Source organism: Pteropus vampyrus, unplaced genomic scaffold (assembly GCF_000151845.1).
Source record: "Pteropus vampyrus isolate Shadow unplaced genomic scaffold, Pvam_2.0 Scaffold411, whole genome shotgun sequence".
Classification (NCBI taxonomy): Eukaryota; Metazoa; Chordata; class Mammalia; order Chiroptera; family Pteropodidae; genus Pteropus; species Pteropus vampyrus.
The window spans coordinates 228,074-247,128 of NW_011889192.1; the positions used below are offsets into that span (position 1 = coordinate 228,074).

The window sequence follows — 19,055 nt, forward strand, 5'->3', positions numbered from 1 at the left end:
CAAATTTTACATACCCAGGACATGGACATTTGCAGTAGCAGAAAATTTTTATAAGAAAGACGTAGGGGGTTTTCAGAGGCGTACGTGTTTTGATGATTGGTAGAATAGTGGTAGCTAATCGGTCTGTTAAGACTTCCCCTGGGAAGCAGGGTGGAGGAACACTTTTTGTGTTGAACCGTCAGGCCCTGTGCTGAATTCCAATTCTGCTTTGGCCTCTCCTTGCATTGTTTGTCCAGCTAGGACTTAACTGCGTAGAGCTGCAGCTCCTTCATGCTGATAATGATGGCCTGTGCCCACATGTCACCTGGCTCCTCCACATGGTGCCGGGTTGCGAGAAAATGGTAGATTTAAGAGCTGAGTGGCCAGGGTCTCCCTTTTCTTTGTTTCATACTCAACAATAAAGAAGAGCTAGGTTGATCTCTTCTCCCTCTGCTCCCTTGACACAGAATGATAGATGAGGTCCCAAAGAGCTAGGAAAACTAGAAAAAAATATATATATATATAAAAAAACATTATACTAGTGATCAGAGACAAAATAATTGCTAGTGAGAGCTAATTTAACTCAGGAGTTTTTAAGAAGTTGACAAAAAGGCCAGGTTATGTCGCATTCATGTCAAGTACAGGATATAGTTATTGAAGATGACCAACTTTCTGGTATTACTTGCCAAAGGAGTACATTACTTGAATTCACTTATAAGGAATTTTGAATATTGGTCAAGGTCTGAGTTAGTGGTTAGGTAGATAGAAGCATTCCCTCACCTATTTTAAGTTAACTTTCCTTAAAATTTGAGGGTAGACCTTTGTCCGAGGTCCTTATCCCCACCATTAGAGCAGCCAAAGGAGAGAAAATGCCAGAGGAGGGAAGTGGGAGCCTTATCGTCTGCTCTGTCACAGTTGCTTTCAGCAGGAGAAGGATATGCTAATAAGGCAGTCTCAGAACTAGCTGAATATTTTGCTCACGTGTCCTCAGAAGCATTTTGTGCCGTTAAGTACACTTCACGTCCTTTTCTGACTCCTGTGTCAAAGGTTTGAGTGGTCATGTCTTTCAGAGATTCTAGGGCTAAGACTAGGTCTCTCAGAATTCTTGAGGCCTGCTGATTCCACTCTGCCATGTGTTATTATCATCTGTCATGAACTGGATAAAAGTCCATCTGTTTATTCATCCTTTTTGTTGTCTCGTCTTCAGACCACTCTGAGTTTCTTCTTTTGATCAATCTCTCACAATTTCATTTCTTTCTGTTGAGGTCTGTGAAATATCATTTTCGTGTTAAACCTCTCTGTGTTAAACTGTTCATAGGATGTTTCCAGCATCGTTAGGGGAACTGAAGCCTATCTCGCCCTGGTAATTTTACATCCCCGTTAGCCCTCTGAGGTTACCAGTACCGTTTCCTGCACAGCGGTGGGTGCGTCAGCAGGTAGATTCGGGATCTGCATGCTCTTCCATTCATGTGGCTGTCCGTCCCAGTGAACCTTTACAAGGGTGACCATTCAGCCTGGTTTGCTCCTGTTGTCGCTGCGTAATTAGTAATACCCTTTTAACACAACTTCTCTGGTTTAGGTGATAGATTACACATGGTTACCCTGTCATTCTTTTTCTATCTTTTGTGCAGAATCTCTTTTCCTCTGAAGTTCATTCTGATGCCACAACTTTCTGTTCCCCTCATTATCACCAGCTAATGGCCCTTTGAGTCATTGTCTTCTCTCCTCTCCACCATTATTCTGAGGTGACCTCAGAGTCCACGTGGATGGCCCATTCAATTCTCCCCAGGCTTCTGGTTCCCTGACTTACCTCCATCTCTAATTCTTATGCTGCTGCTTCCATTTTTATTCCTACTGCATCTGCTTTTTGACGTTACTGACATCTCATCTCTCTTCTGTTTTTACTTCCTTCCCCATTGCGCCTGAATCGCACTTTGCCAGCACCCTCCATGTTGCCCCTTATTCTTCCATTTGCTGCCGACAGACTCATAACCCTGACACAATCCTGTTAGCTCTCTGCCCTAGCCCAGGCTGCTAAGTTGGAGAAAGAAGCCCACCACTGTGCAGATAGGTGCCATGGCCATCTCAGTCGGGCCTTCAGATCTACTGCAAGTGCAGCGTGGTGTCCTGCATTAGACCCTAGAACAGAACAAGGACATTGTTGGAAGAATGGGGAAATCTGAGTGAACTCGAGTTCAGTTAATAGTGCTGTACATTTGTTGGTTTCTTAGTTTTGACCAATGTACAAGTTATGCGTTTATATTAGAGGAAACTGAGGGAACTCTGTAATATCTTTGTAACATTTCTGTAAGTCTGTAATGATTTCTAAATAAAGTTTATCTTTTCAAACCTTACCCTATCATCTCCTCTGTCATTTGCCTACTTATCTGAGAAAATCAAGGCCATCAAATATGAATTCCCCTCAAGCTCCTATCCTCCCTCCCCTGCGATAAAAAACCCCCACAAAAATAAGTTTGGAGGCATCCTACGTCATTGGATCTAGTTTCCCCTGGTCACAAGTGGATAGGAGTTAAATCTTTTTCTTCCCCCCATTTATTCTGTGAAACCCCATCTGTTATGTCTTCTCAGAGACTTCACTTCCGTCATATTTTTGCTAATTGTTTCTTCACCTTTTAATTCTACTAGGACTTTTCTTGCCCAAATCTTTTCATAGCCCTCCATCGCCCTTGGGATATAAAATACAAAGACTTCTGTGATACGGCTACTGCCTTATCAATCTTCGCTTTGGTTTTTAGGCTTATTATACAAATGGATAATCTCTTAAAAGAACCTAGCTCTTTCTCCTTTCTGTTTTTGATACAGTGAAATTGGAGAAAGCTAGAGTCAGTGAATATGAGTTGAGGTGAAAGGTTAGGGCTAGAGATATCTACACGGTCTTGCTGTTCCTTCCTGTATCCTCCTGCATAGCGTTTGCTGAGGCTTTGTTCTTGTTCCTTGAGCTTGTCCTCGATTTCTGCTTTGGGGTGGTTTCAGTCAATTTTTGGTTGCAATTCTGTAGCTTTACTTCAAAATCTGTTCTCCCATCCCGACTTTACACTGGAATTCAAGGTCTATATTGTGGTCTTTTGGATGTCTTTTCAGGCACCTCGCATTTTGTCTAAAACTGTACGTGTCCTTCCTCCCCAGATTGTTTCTTTTCTATTTTCTCTTTCCTTTTGATCTTTATGTACAGATTCAAAAGGCACCCTACTTCCAGTATTGAATCCTGTAGATTTAATTTCTTCATTCTCTGTGTAGAGTTCCTTTCCAGATGGAGCAGTGCTTTTTCCACTTTGGGAAATATTTTATGGGATATGTTATTTGACTGGGTCCTTGGTTTTGTACAGGCCATTGTGAGGGAAAGAAGGTGGACGTTCTGGGGGGAAGGGAATGGCATGAACAGAACCACAGAAGAAGGGGATGCAGAGGAGAGTAGAAAGTTGTCATTTGGTTTTGCGTTTGGAGGTGAAGCAGTGATAATTGAGGAAGTGTGGTTATCAGATTGATGGGAACCTGAAAGGCTATGAGTTTTGACGATATACAGGTCTAATCGCCCGTTTTAAAGAGGGGTAGGTGTGACCAGAGTGGTGCTTTAGGAAGATTGATCTTTTTGGAGGTGAGTAGTTAGAGGCTGAGTCAGGGAAGCCAATTAGAGATTTTATTCTTATAATCCAGACATGAGCTGACAAAGTCTTGACTAATGAAAGAGAATGTAGGAGAAATCATGAAGGAGTAATTGACCGTATTTGAGACAAAATGATTGCACGTGAGGGATGGAGAAGAGGAAGGAGTTGTAGTAACTCTGGGCTTTTGAGTCTGGCTGACCAGTGAACTGTGAAAACTGTGGTACCTTGCTCAGTTGTTGAGGAGATAGAGATACTGCAGGCAGCTGGGAATGCCACACAGGTCACAGAGAAACGAATCAAATCTTTAATTCACAGCAGGTGTGGGGTCCCTCCCCAGGGATGGGGGCAGTTTAGGAATTTGTGAGAGAATTTTTCATTGCTATTGTTATAACGTCAGCCCCACTCCCTGCATGCTTGCTGCTATGCCCCCATGATTTAGTAAGCAGAGTTCTACCCAGAGTGTTAGTAGAGAACACCGGTGTAGATAAAAAGGTTCAAGATGAAACCTGAACAGAGTTTATAGTTAAATAAAACATGAGTGTGCTGAGGGAAGTTAGAAAAGCTGAGAAACTTCTGGGGAGTGGTTACTAAGTAGGAAGGAAACACAGTATAGTGCTGGTCATGGAGGATAAAGGAGGAAATAGTTTCAGTAAAAGGCAGTCTGGAGGCGGAGAAGCATGGTAGCAGTGTGGCATCCAGAGTCTGGTTCAGATTCTGGCTCTAAAAATTCAAAGCTGTTTTCTAATGGTCACAAGTCTCCTAGGGGTTTGAGTTGACAGCATTTCGCTTGGTGGGCTTCAAATGGTTGTGAAGCTTATGCACATTTTAATACCTCATCACATCCGTGGAGAGGACAATTGAGAAATAAGGCCCAGTTTCCATTCTGATTGATTTATAATTCAGAGGCATCATGTAAGACAATCTCTCTAGTACATATAAATACGTTAGAACTGGGCTCCCTTAAATTGATTTGGAAGGAGCAATCTGGAGGGGAGAATTCAAACTTAGCGATTACAGTACTTCAAGCCTTTAAATTAGATTTTATCAACAGTCATAAGTTATATTTCCTGCTTTAATTTATAAAGAAGAATGAGCCGAACACCATTCCGAGTAACGTAGGTCTCTTTAGTTGATAATTAAATTGCTTGGTTTATTATTATTAGGTTCTTAAGAGTTCTCCAGAAACCTCTACATTAAGAAGTAACTTTCTTATGAAAGCCATGTTGTACCTGTTAGTTAGGTTCCCAGATCAAGGTGTTAAAGAAACTTCTGAGCCTTTACAGTTTGTGCAGCACGGCGGTTCAGCACTGCCTGCAGCTTCGTAGGTGGCATGGTATAGAGGACTGGAGCAAGATTTCCTTTTTTTCTTTGATGTGGTGAGGCCGTTTAAGTCTACACTATTAGCTGTACACTAGATTTCCAGAACTTGTTAACCTTATAACTGAATGTTCGTACCACTTGACCAGAATGGCCCCATTCCCCCGACTCCGGTCCCTGGTAGCCACCACCCTACTCACCGAGTCTGGCTGCTTAGATCTCACGCGTAATTTGTCTTAGCCCGTCTGACTGAATTTACTGTAAGCTCTGATATCTTAAAATTGCTTTTGGAAGGTTACTCATGAAATTCATTAGCTTATTTTAACTTGATGGTTCAAGGTAACTTTTTAAATAATCAGTAGAGTGTTAAGTGCTGAGCAGAAAGTGGGGAGAGTTGTGGCAGAAACTGTGGGATAGGTAAGAGGTGGGGTCCTGATTTTCAGAATCTTTGATCTACCTCATGGTGATAGGAGAACCATTACAAGGGAGTAATATAAATTAAAATGGAAATCTATTACCCTTAATTCATTTCCCACTGCTCTAAGTCTAAAGAAGAAAATTCTTAATTTGAGTCCCCATGCCCTGCACAGTCTGTTCCCACGTCTCACCAGCTTCATCTTATACCATGCCTCCTTTCCCCAGATGAACATAAAAAATAGTGAATTGGAGTGTAAGGGTGGATTTATTCACTTTGTCTGCTATATTGTTATCGACAGATTTAAATATCTCATTCTGGTGACTCTGCTTGAGAGGAGCATAAGCAAAACACACTCCTTAGCTGTACTTTCTGGGCGGAATGCTGCATTTAATCTTGACTGTCTGGAGATATTTTTCTCTTTAACAGGTTTCTCCACATATAAAAGTGTCTTGTAAACGTACGGAAAAGAATGGCAGCAGAGACGCAGACTCTGAACTTTGGGCCCGAGTGGTAAGTTTTCACAATCTGATCTTGTTGATACAGGATGACTAGTATACCAGTAAGGTATTTGTACAGGTGTTGGGTGGTTTATAAATGTACATGTTTTGAGACTGCTTTATGTGTCTGGTTGAAAACAATTAGTCTAGGAATAAATTATATTTGGGCAATAACTACATCCTGTACTTGATTTTAAAAAATTTCTTGGTCTGGTTACGTAATGGTAATGGAATTAAAACTGCCCGAGTCCCACTACCCTGTCAGGTTATTTCCTTTCTGCTTGAGCTGTCGTCTAGGCACACATGCAATTTTATGTAATTGGAACATTTTTATGTGTATATGTTTTTTCGCTACAGTGTTGTTTTGTGAATGCTGTTCACAAAACTCATTTGAAAAATAGTTTTTATCATTATTTGAATTTTATTTTATTGATGAGCGGCTAGGCAGGTGGTCCAGAATTATATTGGCTGTTAACAGTAGCCCATCTAGGACTGCGTTAGCGTTTGCCATAATAACAGTTGACCTTTGAGTCTCTTACAGATGTGTTTGGACCCCGAATATGGAATTCTCATGGAATTTTGAGATCCATCACATTGTAGTATGACTTTTACCTCCCTCTTCTTTTCCCCCCAAAGTTGGTGATTGAAGATCCTCTCGTCAGTGGTGCGAATAACAATAGTTCCTTTTTCCATTCAAATTTTGAACTGGAGGCAGTATATAAAGTAGATAAATTGGAATAGTGTCTTAAACGTTCTTGGTTGTTCACGTGATGGTGGTTTGATAGATGATGCAGACTTTGTGTAGTAACCCCCCATGTAAGGGCTCTAATTAGCCTACCTTATTACATGCGCATCTTTCTGTATGTAATTCCTAAATGTTCTTGGCCCTTATAGGTAAGCTAGCATTTGGAGACTGAGGAGAAATCACTATTTGAAGTTCTAAGAATTGATGCAACTTTTGTACTTTGAGAATTTATTTTGGAAATGTTGACAAAAGTAATGCTGCACCTGTTTTAGTTTTTTAAATAATAATTTATATTTATATTGAAATTTTTTCCTTATTACCAAGTCAGATAGTAGGTTTCCCCCACTATCTGAAAGTAGAGTGTTCCTGTGAAACCTTTTGTAAGCCGAAATGGCATAAAGCAAAGAAGCAGTTATCTTAGGACACATCTCGCTAAGGGATGCACAGAGTAAATCGGATAAAGCACAGACGCTCACAGACACAGTCGAAGCTCTGGCAGCCTGATGCTGAGATGCTGAGCGTAGTTCCCAGGGACGGAGCTCGGCGGGGCCGCTCTGCTGCTTGGGTACCACTGCCTCTGTCAGGGCTCCCTGCTGAACACTGAATGCCGTTTTATCTATTTGCCTTTTTTCATGGAAGTGAAAATCCTCTTTGGATTTCTTTTGGTTAGTGAAAGCAGGTACTAATTTAGGTTTTTCATAAAAGCGAAGTGGTGTAAAGCAAACTTTTAAAAAGCAGGGGATACCTGTACATGTTTCTAGAAAAATTAGAAATTACAAGTAAGCCAAAATAAGGTATAATCACCGTAATTTCACCATTTGTGATAACCACTGTAAATAGGTTGGTGTATCTTTCCAGCTGTTTTTATATATGCTTATTTGTGTATATGTACATTTATTTTCACAAAAATGGGATCATACTGTATATTCCATTTTGTAACCAGCTTTTAAAAAATAACCACATCAAAAATATCTTTGTCAATAAATATTTTCTATTTTAAATGATTGCATTGTATGGATGTATCATCATTTATTTAACTAGTCTTCTAATGTATGTAGCATATATAGGCTGTTCTCAGTTTTTCATTATTATGAAAATATTTTTGATGAACATTCTTGTAGCTAACTATTCACATCTTATTAACTTCCTTTACTAGGTGGATTTAAATTCACATAGCTTACTTGGTAAACCATTTTGTACGCTACTCTTCTGCCTTTATCTAGAATTCGTAACTGCTTTTTTTTGTACTTAGATTCATTCCCATGTCTCTTTGTAACAACATGTAATTTAAAGAAGTTTTTTCCCTGTAGTATCCCTCTATTAAAGAGGTAACAAAAAGGACGACACCAGGAATTAGCCAAAACAAAAGAAAAAAAGAAACTGGTGATGTTCTAGAGTCAGTACACATTTAACTTGATGTCCTACACCATGGGTTGGCCCGTGAGACTGTAAATAAAGTTTTTGTAAGTAAAGTTTTATTAGAACACAGCTAGACCCATTTGTTTCCATATTACCTGGCTACTTTCACATTGCAGTGGCATGGTTCAGTAGTTAAAATAGAGGCCATCTGGCTCTAAAAGCTCAAATATTTATTCTCTGGTCCTTTACAGAAAAGTTTGCTAGCTCTTACCCCAAACCATGGATTCCCAAAGGCATTTCAGTGTGTCATTGAGTCAGTCTATCAATAGCGTCTTACACATCCTTTTTGTTGGTATTTTAAAGTTTCGTTTGATGGTGTTTTGCTTGATGAGCCCATTTTTTTTTTCTTTTTTCTTTTCTTTTCTTTCTTTTTTTTTTTTTTTACAAAATATGAGTTGAAGTAACTTCAGCGGAGGACAGTTAATAGTTCCATCCTTAAGTAGTAACTTTACCTAATTGTTGCCTCGGTTACTCGGCTGCCATTAGAACTTTGAGCCTCCCCTTAGTCATCTGAAGTGCCGATAACTGAGGAATGGAGGTTTAAGTAGGAACACTGCCTTCTTTGTACCATCTGTCAAAGTTCCTTTTGGCAAAGGAGATATATAAGACCCTTAAGGAACTCAGGAAACCCTGAGCTAGAAAGCTGCGGTGCTTTTCTGCATGTTCCAGTGCATTCATTGTGAAGCCTGAGGTAAGGAGCTGTGTCCAGAATCCTTGGGACTCAAAGCTTAGAGTGATTACATTGAGTTGGTGTGTGACTCTGAACCATATAGAAACATGTAGTGATACTGTATTCTCTTTACTAAGATCACTTTTATAGTGATGTAAAACAATGTTCAATAAGAGCTGGATAAAACGAAGAAATTTCTTTGTACCTGGGGTAGTAGTAAAGATGGGAGGGCGTTGGAAATTGTCATAGGGACAGACCATGAATGACCATGAGCATGGACTTTTTAATTTTTTGAGGTCTGTGGAATCATAGGTCTTAGCTTATCATTATATTTAGAATAAAGAAATGTATTACATAATCACCACAGCAATTTAGAGGGTGCGATAGGTTTAACAGAGAAGTAAATCATTTCTAGGTATAAAACAATAGTCATCTTAAGTCTTAACTATTACCACCTTAGACCTTTCCTGACCATCTATGTAATACCTTCTCCTTACCCCCTATCTTCCTTCCCTGTTTTAATTTTTCCTCCATGGTCTATATCAAAATATAACATACCAAATATTTTACTCAGTTATTTTCTTTATTATTTATATCCCATCTTCCAGCCCCTACTAGACTGCGCTCCATTGAGGGCAGGTACTTTGGTCTTGATTTTTGTATAGTTTGTTTACTGCTATATTCCCAGTGCCTAGCACATAGTAGGTACTAAATAAATACCCATTAAATGAATGACTGAATTGTTGGGAATAGGTTATTCTTAATGTTTTGCTTTTACAATTAGTATACACATCTTTTAACAGTTTTATTTGTATTGCTGATTATTTACTTTGGATTAATTTCCTGGAAGTGGAATTATTAAATCCAAAGTTTTAATTTTTAAGACTTTGTATGATATATGGATGAATTGACCAGCAGGAGGATTGTATGAATTTAATTCCCATCCCTTGCCTGTTTACTTCACCCTTGACAAAACACTAAGTACTACTTTAAGAAAATTTTTTAGTTCTCCATCTGGTAGGTTATAGTTTTTTTGGAACTTTTTACATTTAGTTGCAGTAATAAAATAATTCATGCCCATCCCTGAAAACCTTGGAGGAAATAATAGTACAAAAGGAAAAAGAAAATACCGGAGTTACCTTTAATCCTACACCCCAAAGAACCGTTGCTAATGTTTTAGTTTGTTTCCTCCTATTCCTTTTTCTTTGCAAATGTTCGTATGCATACTTCAAGACATTAAAACAAATTCATTATACTTGTTTCTTTCTTTCTTTCTTTCTTTTTTTTTTTTTGTGGATCAAAAATCTACTCAGGTTGTTTAGACCATTAAGAAATTTATTGTAGGGGAAATAATTGCAGAGTTACCTGGTTTTATAGGGAAGGAACCAAGGGACCGTTTGGGGGGTTTCTTCTTTCTCCTCACCGAGGCCTTAAGGAAGTTTTCCCAGGTCTTTCCTTGCAAAAAAGAGCAAGGCATTGCTGTTTCCTCCAAAGCACTTTGGTTTTACCTGTTTTAAAGTAGTTGTGACTTTGTGGTATGCCTCTGCATAACTCTTTACCCTTCTCAGAAAAGAACTAATTCTGTTAAAGGCACTGGGTGTCTCGATTTCAGCCCATTGTTTAGCTGCGTTCTGAACACGGGCACTTCGTTAATGTTTGTTAAGTGATGACATTTAAGTCTTGGTGTTGGTAGGAAAGGGGGGAATGAGTGCAAACCCGAGACAACCAGCTTGCTGTCTGTAATCTCTGTGCAACTGTAGAGACAGCGAGAGAAGTTCTGGAGGATGGAATGCGTTAATAGTCCCAGTTTTCAAAAAGAGTAAAAGATAGCTATATGATCTGAAGGAATAGCAAATTAGATGGTATTCAAGGGTATATTTTAGAAGAGAATATTAAGATTTGTTTAGAAAACATTTTATCAAGTGCCTCCTGTGTTCTGTTTCTTGGATTAGGCGCTGAGGTGGCCACAAGGATTAAAGGACATGGTACCTACTTTTATTTAGTGGGGAAGCTGACATGAAATAGCTTCACTATAACGTCAGTGCTGTAAAGGAAGTTTGGTGCAAGTACAGCGTATTCAGCTTCTTACTTGATGCCTGTAGGCATCTCGTTCTGAATGCTTTTCCAGAACTGAGCTCATGAATTTTGCCCTTTTAAATCTCTTTTTATTTCGTCTTAATACCGCAGCGTGCCCATTTGCTCAGGCCGGGAGTCTTGGAGCTACTGTGGGTGTTTTCTTTGACTTCTGTGTCCCTTCGTCTAGTCCACCACCGTGTTGTGTCAGTTCCATCTCAAAATATATTTGGAATCTGTTCATTTCTCTCTTCCACCTTCGTGGCCAGCACCACCGTCTCTGACATAGCCCATTGCAGCAGCGGCCTCCTGATGTTTCCTGGCTTCCATTCTTGATTTCCTTCTAATCGTTGTCCACACAGTAACCAGGGTAATCGTAATATATAAATTGGATCAAGATTTCTCCAAAATCTTTCAATAGTTGTACGTCTATTTGTATGACTGTTTATTAGCTTTTTCTCTCGCTAGCCAGTGAGTTCCAAGAGGGCTGGTACTTGTGTCTGGCCAAGGTTCTGAGGATCTCGAACTCTCTTTTCCCCCGACTGCTTTCTTTCCAACCCCCACCCCTTTCTTCTCCTGTCTCTCTTCCTTCTCTTCCTTTCTACTTAATTTCCCTTCTCACAGACAGTCCCCTGCCCCTCACTTCCCATAAAAAGGGTTATAAAAAATATTCCTGAAGGTAGAAAGCACAAAGGGGCAAAAACTTGCATATTTCAGAGAGGAACTCCCAGACGTTTGCCTTTACTGTAGCGAAGTGTGGGAGAGGTGAGTTTGGAGGCAGCTCTTCTATTTTAAGAAGCTTTGGATTTTATTTGATCATTGTGTGCCAGTGAGGAATTGTTAAGCAGGGAGCTTTTTATTCAAATTTGCATTTGAAATAAACAACTTGTAGTAGTCTGGAGGGTGGAGCATAGAGGGCGGGCTGTGACTGGATAGACTGCTTAGGATGCTGTTGCAGCGGTCCAGGTAAGAAGGAAAAGAGCGAACAGTCATGGGTTGGTTAACCAGGGATGGCTTGAGAGATTGAAGATTTAAAATTGGTGGGATGTGGTAGTGGGTTTGGGAGGTATTAGAAAGTGAGGACCGAAGGAGGATCCCTAGACTTAATCCAGTGGCTGAGAAGATGATGGTGTCCTTACCTGTCTTTGGTAATGCAAGTGACGGAAGGGGTTGGGGTGAGTAAGCTGAGCAGGGTCTTGGGCATGTCAAATGTGAGGGATGTTGGCAGCTGTGTATGACCGCTTTACTCCCGGGGAGAGGTCAGAGCTGGAGGTGAGGACCACGAGCCTTCTGCGGAATTGCTTTGTGACTCTCACACCTTCCTACTTCGACACTGATGTTCCCAGTTTTTATAAGCCGAAGTTGGACAATAAACAAGTGAAGGTTTGGGGGTATCATGGAGTTTTAGAAGGCTCTGCTGCTGCTACCTGTCAGTTACTACTTGTAGTAGGACTGGGCCTCCTTGCTTAGTTAGTATCTCAGTATGGCCAGGAAGATCAGATGAAAAGCATAGAAAAATTTTCCTTCTATTTAGTGTTGAAGTTACCAATGGCCTTTGCTAGGGCAGTGTGGTGGTGGGGAGAAGTCAGGTTGCATTGGGTGTGAAGTACTGGGGAGGTGGGGACGCGGAGATGTTTCTGAAGTGACGGGGAAGAGGAGCGGCGGTGCGTAGCCAGAGGAGTCAGACCACGGTTAGACGGAGGGGTTGCGTTTCTGGAGGGGAGGGTTGTATGGAGCAAGATCTTGGCGGAGGGAAAGATCACTGGTGGGCTTTCAGGGAGGGCTGTTACCCAGATATGTTTGAGCTTTTCCAAATAATCTGTAGGTGAAAAGGGACTTAGAATAGGATTTATTGATTATTGAGTAGAGCTCAATCATTCTGATTCAGGCTACCATCTTCTCTAATTTTGAGTTGCACTCAGCTTGCGTTGGTCTCTTCTCTTTTCACAGTAGCTGGAGGGACCTCTTGAGAATGTACTGTGGTTATTTTACTCTTAATAGATCTGATGCCTCTAGGAGGTGTTCAGTCCCAGACATTGGAAAGCCCATGGTGGGCGGGGGCTGGTGGTGGTGGCAGTGGCGATGGCAGTGGCGATGGCAGTGGCTCACTGGAAGGGAGCCAGGATAGTGAGTGGATTTGGAATCTTGCGAGGAACAGATGAGGAAATTGGAGCTCTTGGGCCTTGAGAAGGAAAGTCTCTGGTGACATGTGGTGGCTCTTCGCCAGTATTGGACTGATTTTCACTTGCCAGAGACTTGAGGTGTGCCCTGTAGTGGTAGAAACTTGGAGAGTTTATTGGCGCAGTGCAAGAAAGACTTTAAAGTAATTTCTAATGAAAATATATGCATATTTTAAAATTAATTTTTAGAAGGCTAAACTTGGCTATTTAAAATGCAATTTGGAGACCTCATTGGAAAGAGTTTGGTCTTTTTTTTTTTTTTTTTTACTCGAGGCAACCCTTGGTCGACATCACAGATTGCAAGGACCTTGTCAGCTTACAATCCTTTATTTTTTTATTTTTATATTTTTATGCCTACAGCACCTGGTCTTCCTAGGTGGTCTCCCATCCAAGTACTAACCAGGCCTTGGCCCTGTTTAGCTTCCGAGATCAGATGAGATTGGACTTGTTCAGGGTGGCGTGGCCGTAGATAGATCTTGGTCTTTTTAGTCATGAAAACCTAGGTTCGAATCTTTGTTCCGCCACCTCTGACTATAGGCGAGTTGTTTAACCCTCAGCTCCATTTTTCTCTTGTCACATCGGGGTTGTTGTGAAGCTCGAATGAAATTAAATGAGGTGATAGATGTGTAAAAGCCCAGCCTCAGTTGTCAGTGGATGTTAATTCCATTCTTACAGGAATGAGCCCAACTTTACATGAATTTGATGGCAGGCAGTCTCCTGGAGGTTCCTTTAGCAGTGGTTGGATCACTGCTCCGTGGGCATGCTTTCTTACCTGGTGGTTTAACCTGTCTCAAAGGAGTTGGACTGAATGACCTCTTAAGTCTAAGAATAATTGGAGGAAAAACAAAAGACTAACCTCGTAGCAATGAGCACCCCTAGAACCCAGATTGTGATCTTAATACATAGTAAAGAGAATCCAGTTCCTTGGAGGAACGATTGGTTCTGGGTCCGAGGCCAGGAATAATACGTGGAGCCTGGAACGTTTTCACATACCAGGTCGAAACTTATTAAAGACTACGAGGGTTGTGTCAGAAGGAAGGACTCAGGAGCCAACCTGAAGAGTCCGCCACTGGTCAAAGATGAGACAGTTTGATAAATTAATTACAGAATAATTAATAATTCTAAGAATAATTATAGTGAGTTGAAATACATTAATAAAAACGATTTGTTACCGTTGGAGGATGCTATTGAACCAAGTTAATTATTTTGAAAACAAAGTGAAAGAATCAAGGCTTTTCATTCCTTTCCTATATGAGCTATGCTATTGGGTAACAATACCAAATAGTATAAGAGGAAAGTTTTCTTATTTATTTTCCCTAAATAAAGAAGGAATGATGGAATGATAGAATACAGTCACTTTGCAACCTTCATGAACTTAGGGATCTAAGTGTTGGTCTTCAGGGACTGCTAGTCTCACAGAGCCAACCGGGCAGTCTGTGCCTCTTGATGGAATAACACACCAAACTACCACATGGAAGTCGTCTTGGCAAATCTGATCAGGTCTCTGTATCCAGTCGCCAATTTATCTGAAATGCAGAGTACAGAGAACTGTGTTAAACTATATCAGAGCGATAAAATCTGCAAAATCCAGACTTTTTAAAAAATATTTTACTTTTTAGAGATAACATTCTGAAATATTTACAGACCAATTAAAAATTCCCTTCAAAGATTAAAAAAAAAACACGTCATTTCCTTCAAAAAGTTTTAAAAGCCAAAGATTTCCTTTAGCATAATAGCAAAGGAGGATTAGATGGCGTAGTAAAAGGAGCAGGACTGGCCATGGGTCGTTGGCTTGGGGGCTGGATGGTTGGGACATGGGAGTTTCTTATGTTCGTGGTGCTTTTATATATGTTCAGAATTGTCTATAAGCAAATATTTTTAAAAGCAGTGGAAAGAGAAGATGTAAACATTGACAATAAATTCAGTCTCACTTTACTAATACATATATATATATTTTTGGTATAACTTTCTACGTGTGTACACATTTTTATATTTACTGTGCATATACTATTTTTCTGCCATTTTCTGCCACTTCGCTTGGCCTTCATATTTTTTAATGTGTAATTAGATTAGTCCCCTTTACTTTCGCGAATAAAGCTTAGCAATTTGGGGGATTTTTAAAATGCTTCTGTTGAAGTTTTCTTTAGGCTAAACAATTAAATAAAGTACCTGGTCCCTTTCGCCCTGGGTGTCTATTACTGTAAAGAACTTCGGGCAGCCCCCAGATAACCAGCTACTCCTGAAAGTAGTTTTCCCACTTGTTTGACGCAGTTCTGCAGTAGCATCTTACGCTTGCCATTTTTTGCTAAGGTTTCCCCCTTCCTCTTTTTAAGTGAAAACATCCCATAAAATTAAACAAAATACTCTTCTTTACTGATAATACTCTTCTATACTTATAATATTGCTTTCATTAAAAATGAATTATGAAATATAGGCATATTAATGTATAAAATGTGACAGGCCTCTACATAGTCAGCACCAACTTAAAAAAACATTGCAGGTATAATTTATATAACCCTTTATCCCTGTGCAGGTAGAACGTGATCCTGAATTTTGTATTTGTCAATTCATACTTGTTTCTATGCTTTTGCTACAGTTTTATATGTTCTTAAACAGTATATTTTTATATGTCTTTAAATAGTATAAACCTATATAAAAGTATCTTTTTTAAGCTTCTGTATTTTCCTTTTTCTTTTGGGTAGCATACTTTGTTACGTATTTTATTAAATATTAGCACATCATTGTTGAAGTGGTTGTTCTGATTTATACTCCCACAAATACTGCTTGAGAATTTCCATTGCTTTACATCCTTACCAACAACTGGTATTGTCAGGTTTATTAATTTGTATTAATCTAATGGATATAAGATGATATTTCATTTTTGTTTTAATCCTATATTACTTTTATAATTTGGAGAAAAGTATCCCCTCCATACCTTCCAAGCTTCTCAGAGACATGCCACAGTACCTTTTAAGTTAGGGAATTGTCACATGGTTGTCTAGTTATTTCTCAATAAACTACTCTCAGTGTGCTATGACAGGAGGTTGTATTAAAGCTAAAATCTTGGGTACCTTGAGATAACGGGATTTCTTTCTGTTCTTTTAAAGAATGAAAATGAAAAATTTTATGTTACATAAGAACAAAGTTCATAGTGCCAGGATAGTTGACATTTCATTTTTATATTCTGTGTCTCTTCTGTTCCAGGCTTCGAGCTCTGTCCAGTGGTGGGAGCATTACGTCCCCTCCTCTTTCTCCAGCATTGCCGAAGTATAAATTAGCAGACTATCGTTATGGCAGAGAAGAAATGTTAGCACTTTTCCTTAAAGACAACAAGGTAAGAAAGTAGGAAAGAGTTCAGAGTTATGAATGAGTTTTTGGTGTATGTACAGTGGTATATTAACACATGAAGGAGCCATGATTTTACTTTCTACGTTACGTTTTTTTCACATTGAAAGCTACAATAGTTAACAGAAGCTCTTCTAAGTGCAGCGCTCTCTGTTTTTTAGAGAAGATCCAAGATTTCTTTACAGGAGTAGAAAGCTTCATGGACACAGGAAGAGTTGTCAGCACTAACACTTTGTCGAACTGGTTTCCTCGTAACCTCTCCTTCATGTCCGTTTCTGTCCCAGTCAGATGGCTGACCAAGAAGAATCTCTCCCTTCTCTCGTCGCACCTCTTCTTTCCAGTTCGAAGTTAGGAGTGAGAAGAGGAATTGTTTTGTTCTTTTTCTTTTTGAGTTAAATGTGAGATTTTTAGTAGAGAGAAAAACCTCAATGTGATGCCACATGTGTGTCACTTATAAATGATCAAAACTCAAACAGTACAAAGTACACTTTTATTACCTGACTAGTGAGAAATAGTATTTTCTATTTTAAAATACCCTTTGTTTTTAATTTTATCAGTGGATGAACCTCCAGTTTTAGTGATGGTTGCTTGTAAAACTCTACTTACCACCTTGTGCTTTGAGTGAAATGCAGAGATTTTTATTCTATCACTGGGCACTCTGGAATACCAGAGTTAGCACTGTATCAAATCTGAGAGTAATAGTCTGATGGCAGGGTAGGGAAGGTGACTGGGGTTTTTAACATTTGACCCCTCAGGATGTGTAAGTACCACCAAAGTTAATCGTTGCTGAATAAGCTTTAATCCATACTTACAATTAGCAACAGATACCGAAGAGTGTTTTCTTGTTTTAGCTTTTTGAATTGGAGGGTTAGCATTAATGTTATGATCATGTGTTTGCTCAAACAGATACCTTCAGACCTTCTGGATAAAGAATTTCTGCCTATACTACAGGAGGAGCCTCTGCCGCCGTTGGCTCTTGTACCCTTTACAGAAGAAGAACAGGTTTGTGCCTAGCGCTGGGCCTCAGGTCAAACCCCGTTCCTTCCCTCTGAGTGAGGTGTGGAGATCGGAGGTTACCGCTTAGGCAGTGAGAAGTCACCAGCATCCCCACAGGTCTGCTCCCCTCCGGTGGTTTCTTGGTGTGTATCGGATGCCTCGCTTGGTTGACGATTTTGCGTTAGATCCCAGGCTGCTGAGTGTTGTGTACAGATAAGGGAGTGCATCTGGGCCCTTAGGGACAATGGCAACCTTTCCTTAGAACTCACCCCAGATGAGAGAGAGAGAGACAGACAGACAGACAGACAGAGAGAGAGCTATTTGTGGGAGACAGCCTTCTCGTCAGAACAGTGTGGTCTTTTAGGAGTGATTGGCAACCTAAACTTCTACTGATTTGTTCTGCCATTAAAGGGAAGTGTAGATCTTTAGCTTAAAATGTGCTCCAAAATATTTTTCTGTCACCAACTTTTTAAATGATATTGTGAAAAAATTAGGCTTTCAGGCTGGAAAGGAGCAGATGTGTTGTCCCATTATAGTGTACTATGTCCAAAGATCAATAAGACAGTTTCTGGTTTCAAGGGAGTTACAGTGAAATTGGAGAAATAAGAGCTTTGTTGGAATGCTGGAATGCAACTTTAAGTGAAGAATCATTACTTTTTAAAAAAAAAAAAAAAAGAAAAAACAGCTTTATTGAGACATAATCCATATGCCGTAAAGTTCATCCTTTTAAAGTATACAATTCAGTGGTTTTTAGTATATTCACAGAGTTGTATAACCATTACCATTCTCTAGTTCTAGAACATTTCCGTTATGACTTTTGTGACGACTCTGGATGTTTTCTCTATGTTCTGGCCATATTTTGCATGAGAAAGTCACTCTGTTATGACAGAAAAGCTTTTTAGAAGAATTGTGTTACAACTGCGTTAAGTTCTAAGAAAGGTGTGATGTTGATCTTTGGTGATTTTCAGCAACGTACTTTCATGAGTAATTGTTTTGTTTTGTTTATGGTTTCTTCTAAGTCAGGCTTCTGTCTTTGTTCATGAAGCCTAGTGTCATTTAGAGCAGCGGTCCCCAACCTTTCTGGCACCGGGGACCAGTGCTCCTAAGAGAATCTAATGCCTGAGGATCTGAGGCAGAGCTGAGGCGGTGATGCCAGCGCTGGGGAGTGGCTCCAAATACAGATGAAGCTTTGCTTGCTAGCCCTCTGCTCACCTCCTGCAGCTCAGTTCCTACCAGGCCACAGATCAGTGTACCGGTCCACAGCCCGGGGTTTGGGACTCCCGATCTAGAATTATCAGTAGATATTCTCATTGACCAAAAGTGTTTACTGCTGCTGTAAAAAGTACTCAGAAAAGAAACTCCTGTCTCCAGTGATTGCTGAAAAGTTCCTTTGCAAAAAAATTGACACCTGGCTATATTTTGGCTTAATTTTTCTTAAAAACATTTTTATTATGAAGTATTTCAAATAGATGAGTATAGAGCATATTGTTACACCAGTATGTTTATAATTCAGATATGTGAAATCTCAAAATTATGGCACTTTTGTATGTCTGTTTTAATAAAATTCCTCATGTAGTTGAGACTGCCTGGGGAATATTCCTTCCTCCCTTCCTAGAGATTACTATGAATTGGATTACTTTTCTCATTCATGTTTTAATGTTTCCACCACATATTTGTGTATCCATATGCCATAAAAGTTTCATTTTATTGGGCTCTACATTTTATACTGAAGATAACATACTGTAGTTTTTATTTCTCAGCTTGCTTTTTTTCTTTCAATAATGATTTTT

The 19,055-nt window shown here is 39.7% G+C and overlaps 1 protein-coding gene and 1 pseudogene across 9 annotated transcripts in view; one reads left to right on the forward strand and one right to left on the reverse strand.

The window, feature by feature from the left end:
* The window catches only part of GIGYF2 (GRB10 interacting GYF protein 2), a 113,279-nt gene that overhangs the window by 12,141 nt on the left and 82,083 nt on the right, over positions 1–19,055 (forward strand). For 7 of the 9 annotated variants that reach the window (XR_002777371.1, XR_002777372.1, XM_023523777.1 and 4 more), the window contains exons 3-5: positions 5,767–5,850; positions 16,129–16,258; positions 17,176–17,271. Coding sequence is in view for 6 of the 9 variants with exons in the window: in XM_023523777.1 (XP_023379545.1) it covers positions 5,810–5,850; positions 16,129–16,258; positions 17,176–17,271 (267 nt within the window). In the remaining 3 variants the exon portion in view is untranslated. Of the gene's footprint in view, positions 1–5,766; positions 5,851–16,128; positions 16,259–17,175; positions 17,272–19,055 lie in introns of those variants that run through there. The other 2 variants (XM_023523780.1, XM_023523782.1) reach the window with 2 other exon arrangements.
* Positions 13,276–13,395, reverse strand: LOC111731948 (annotated as a pseudogene).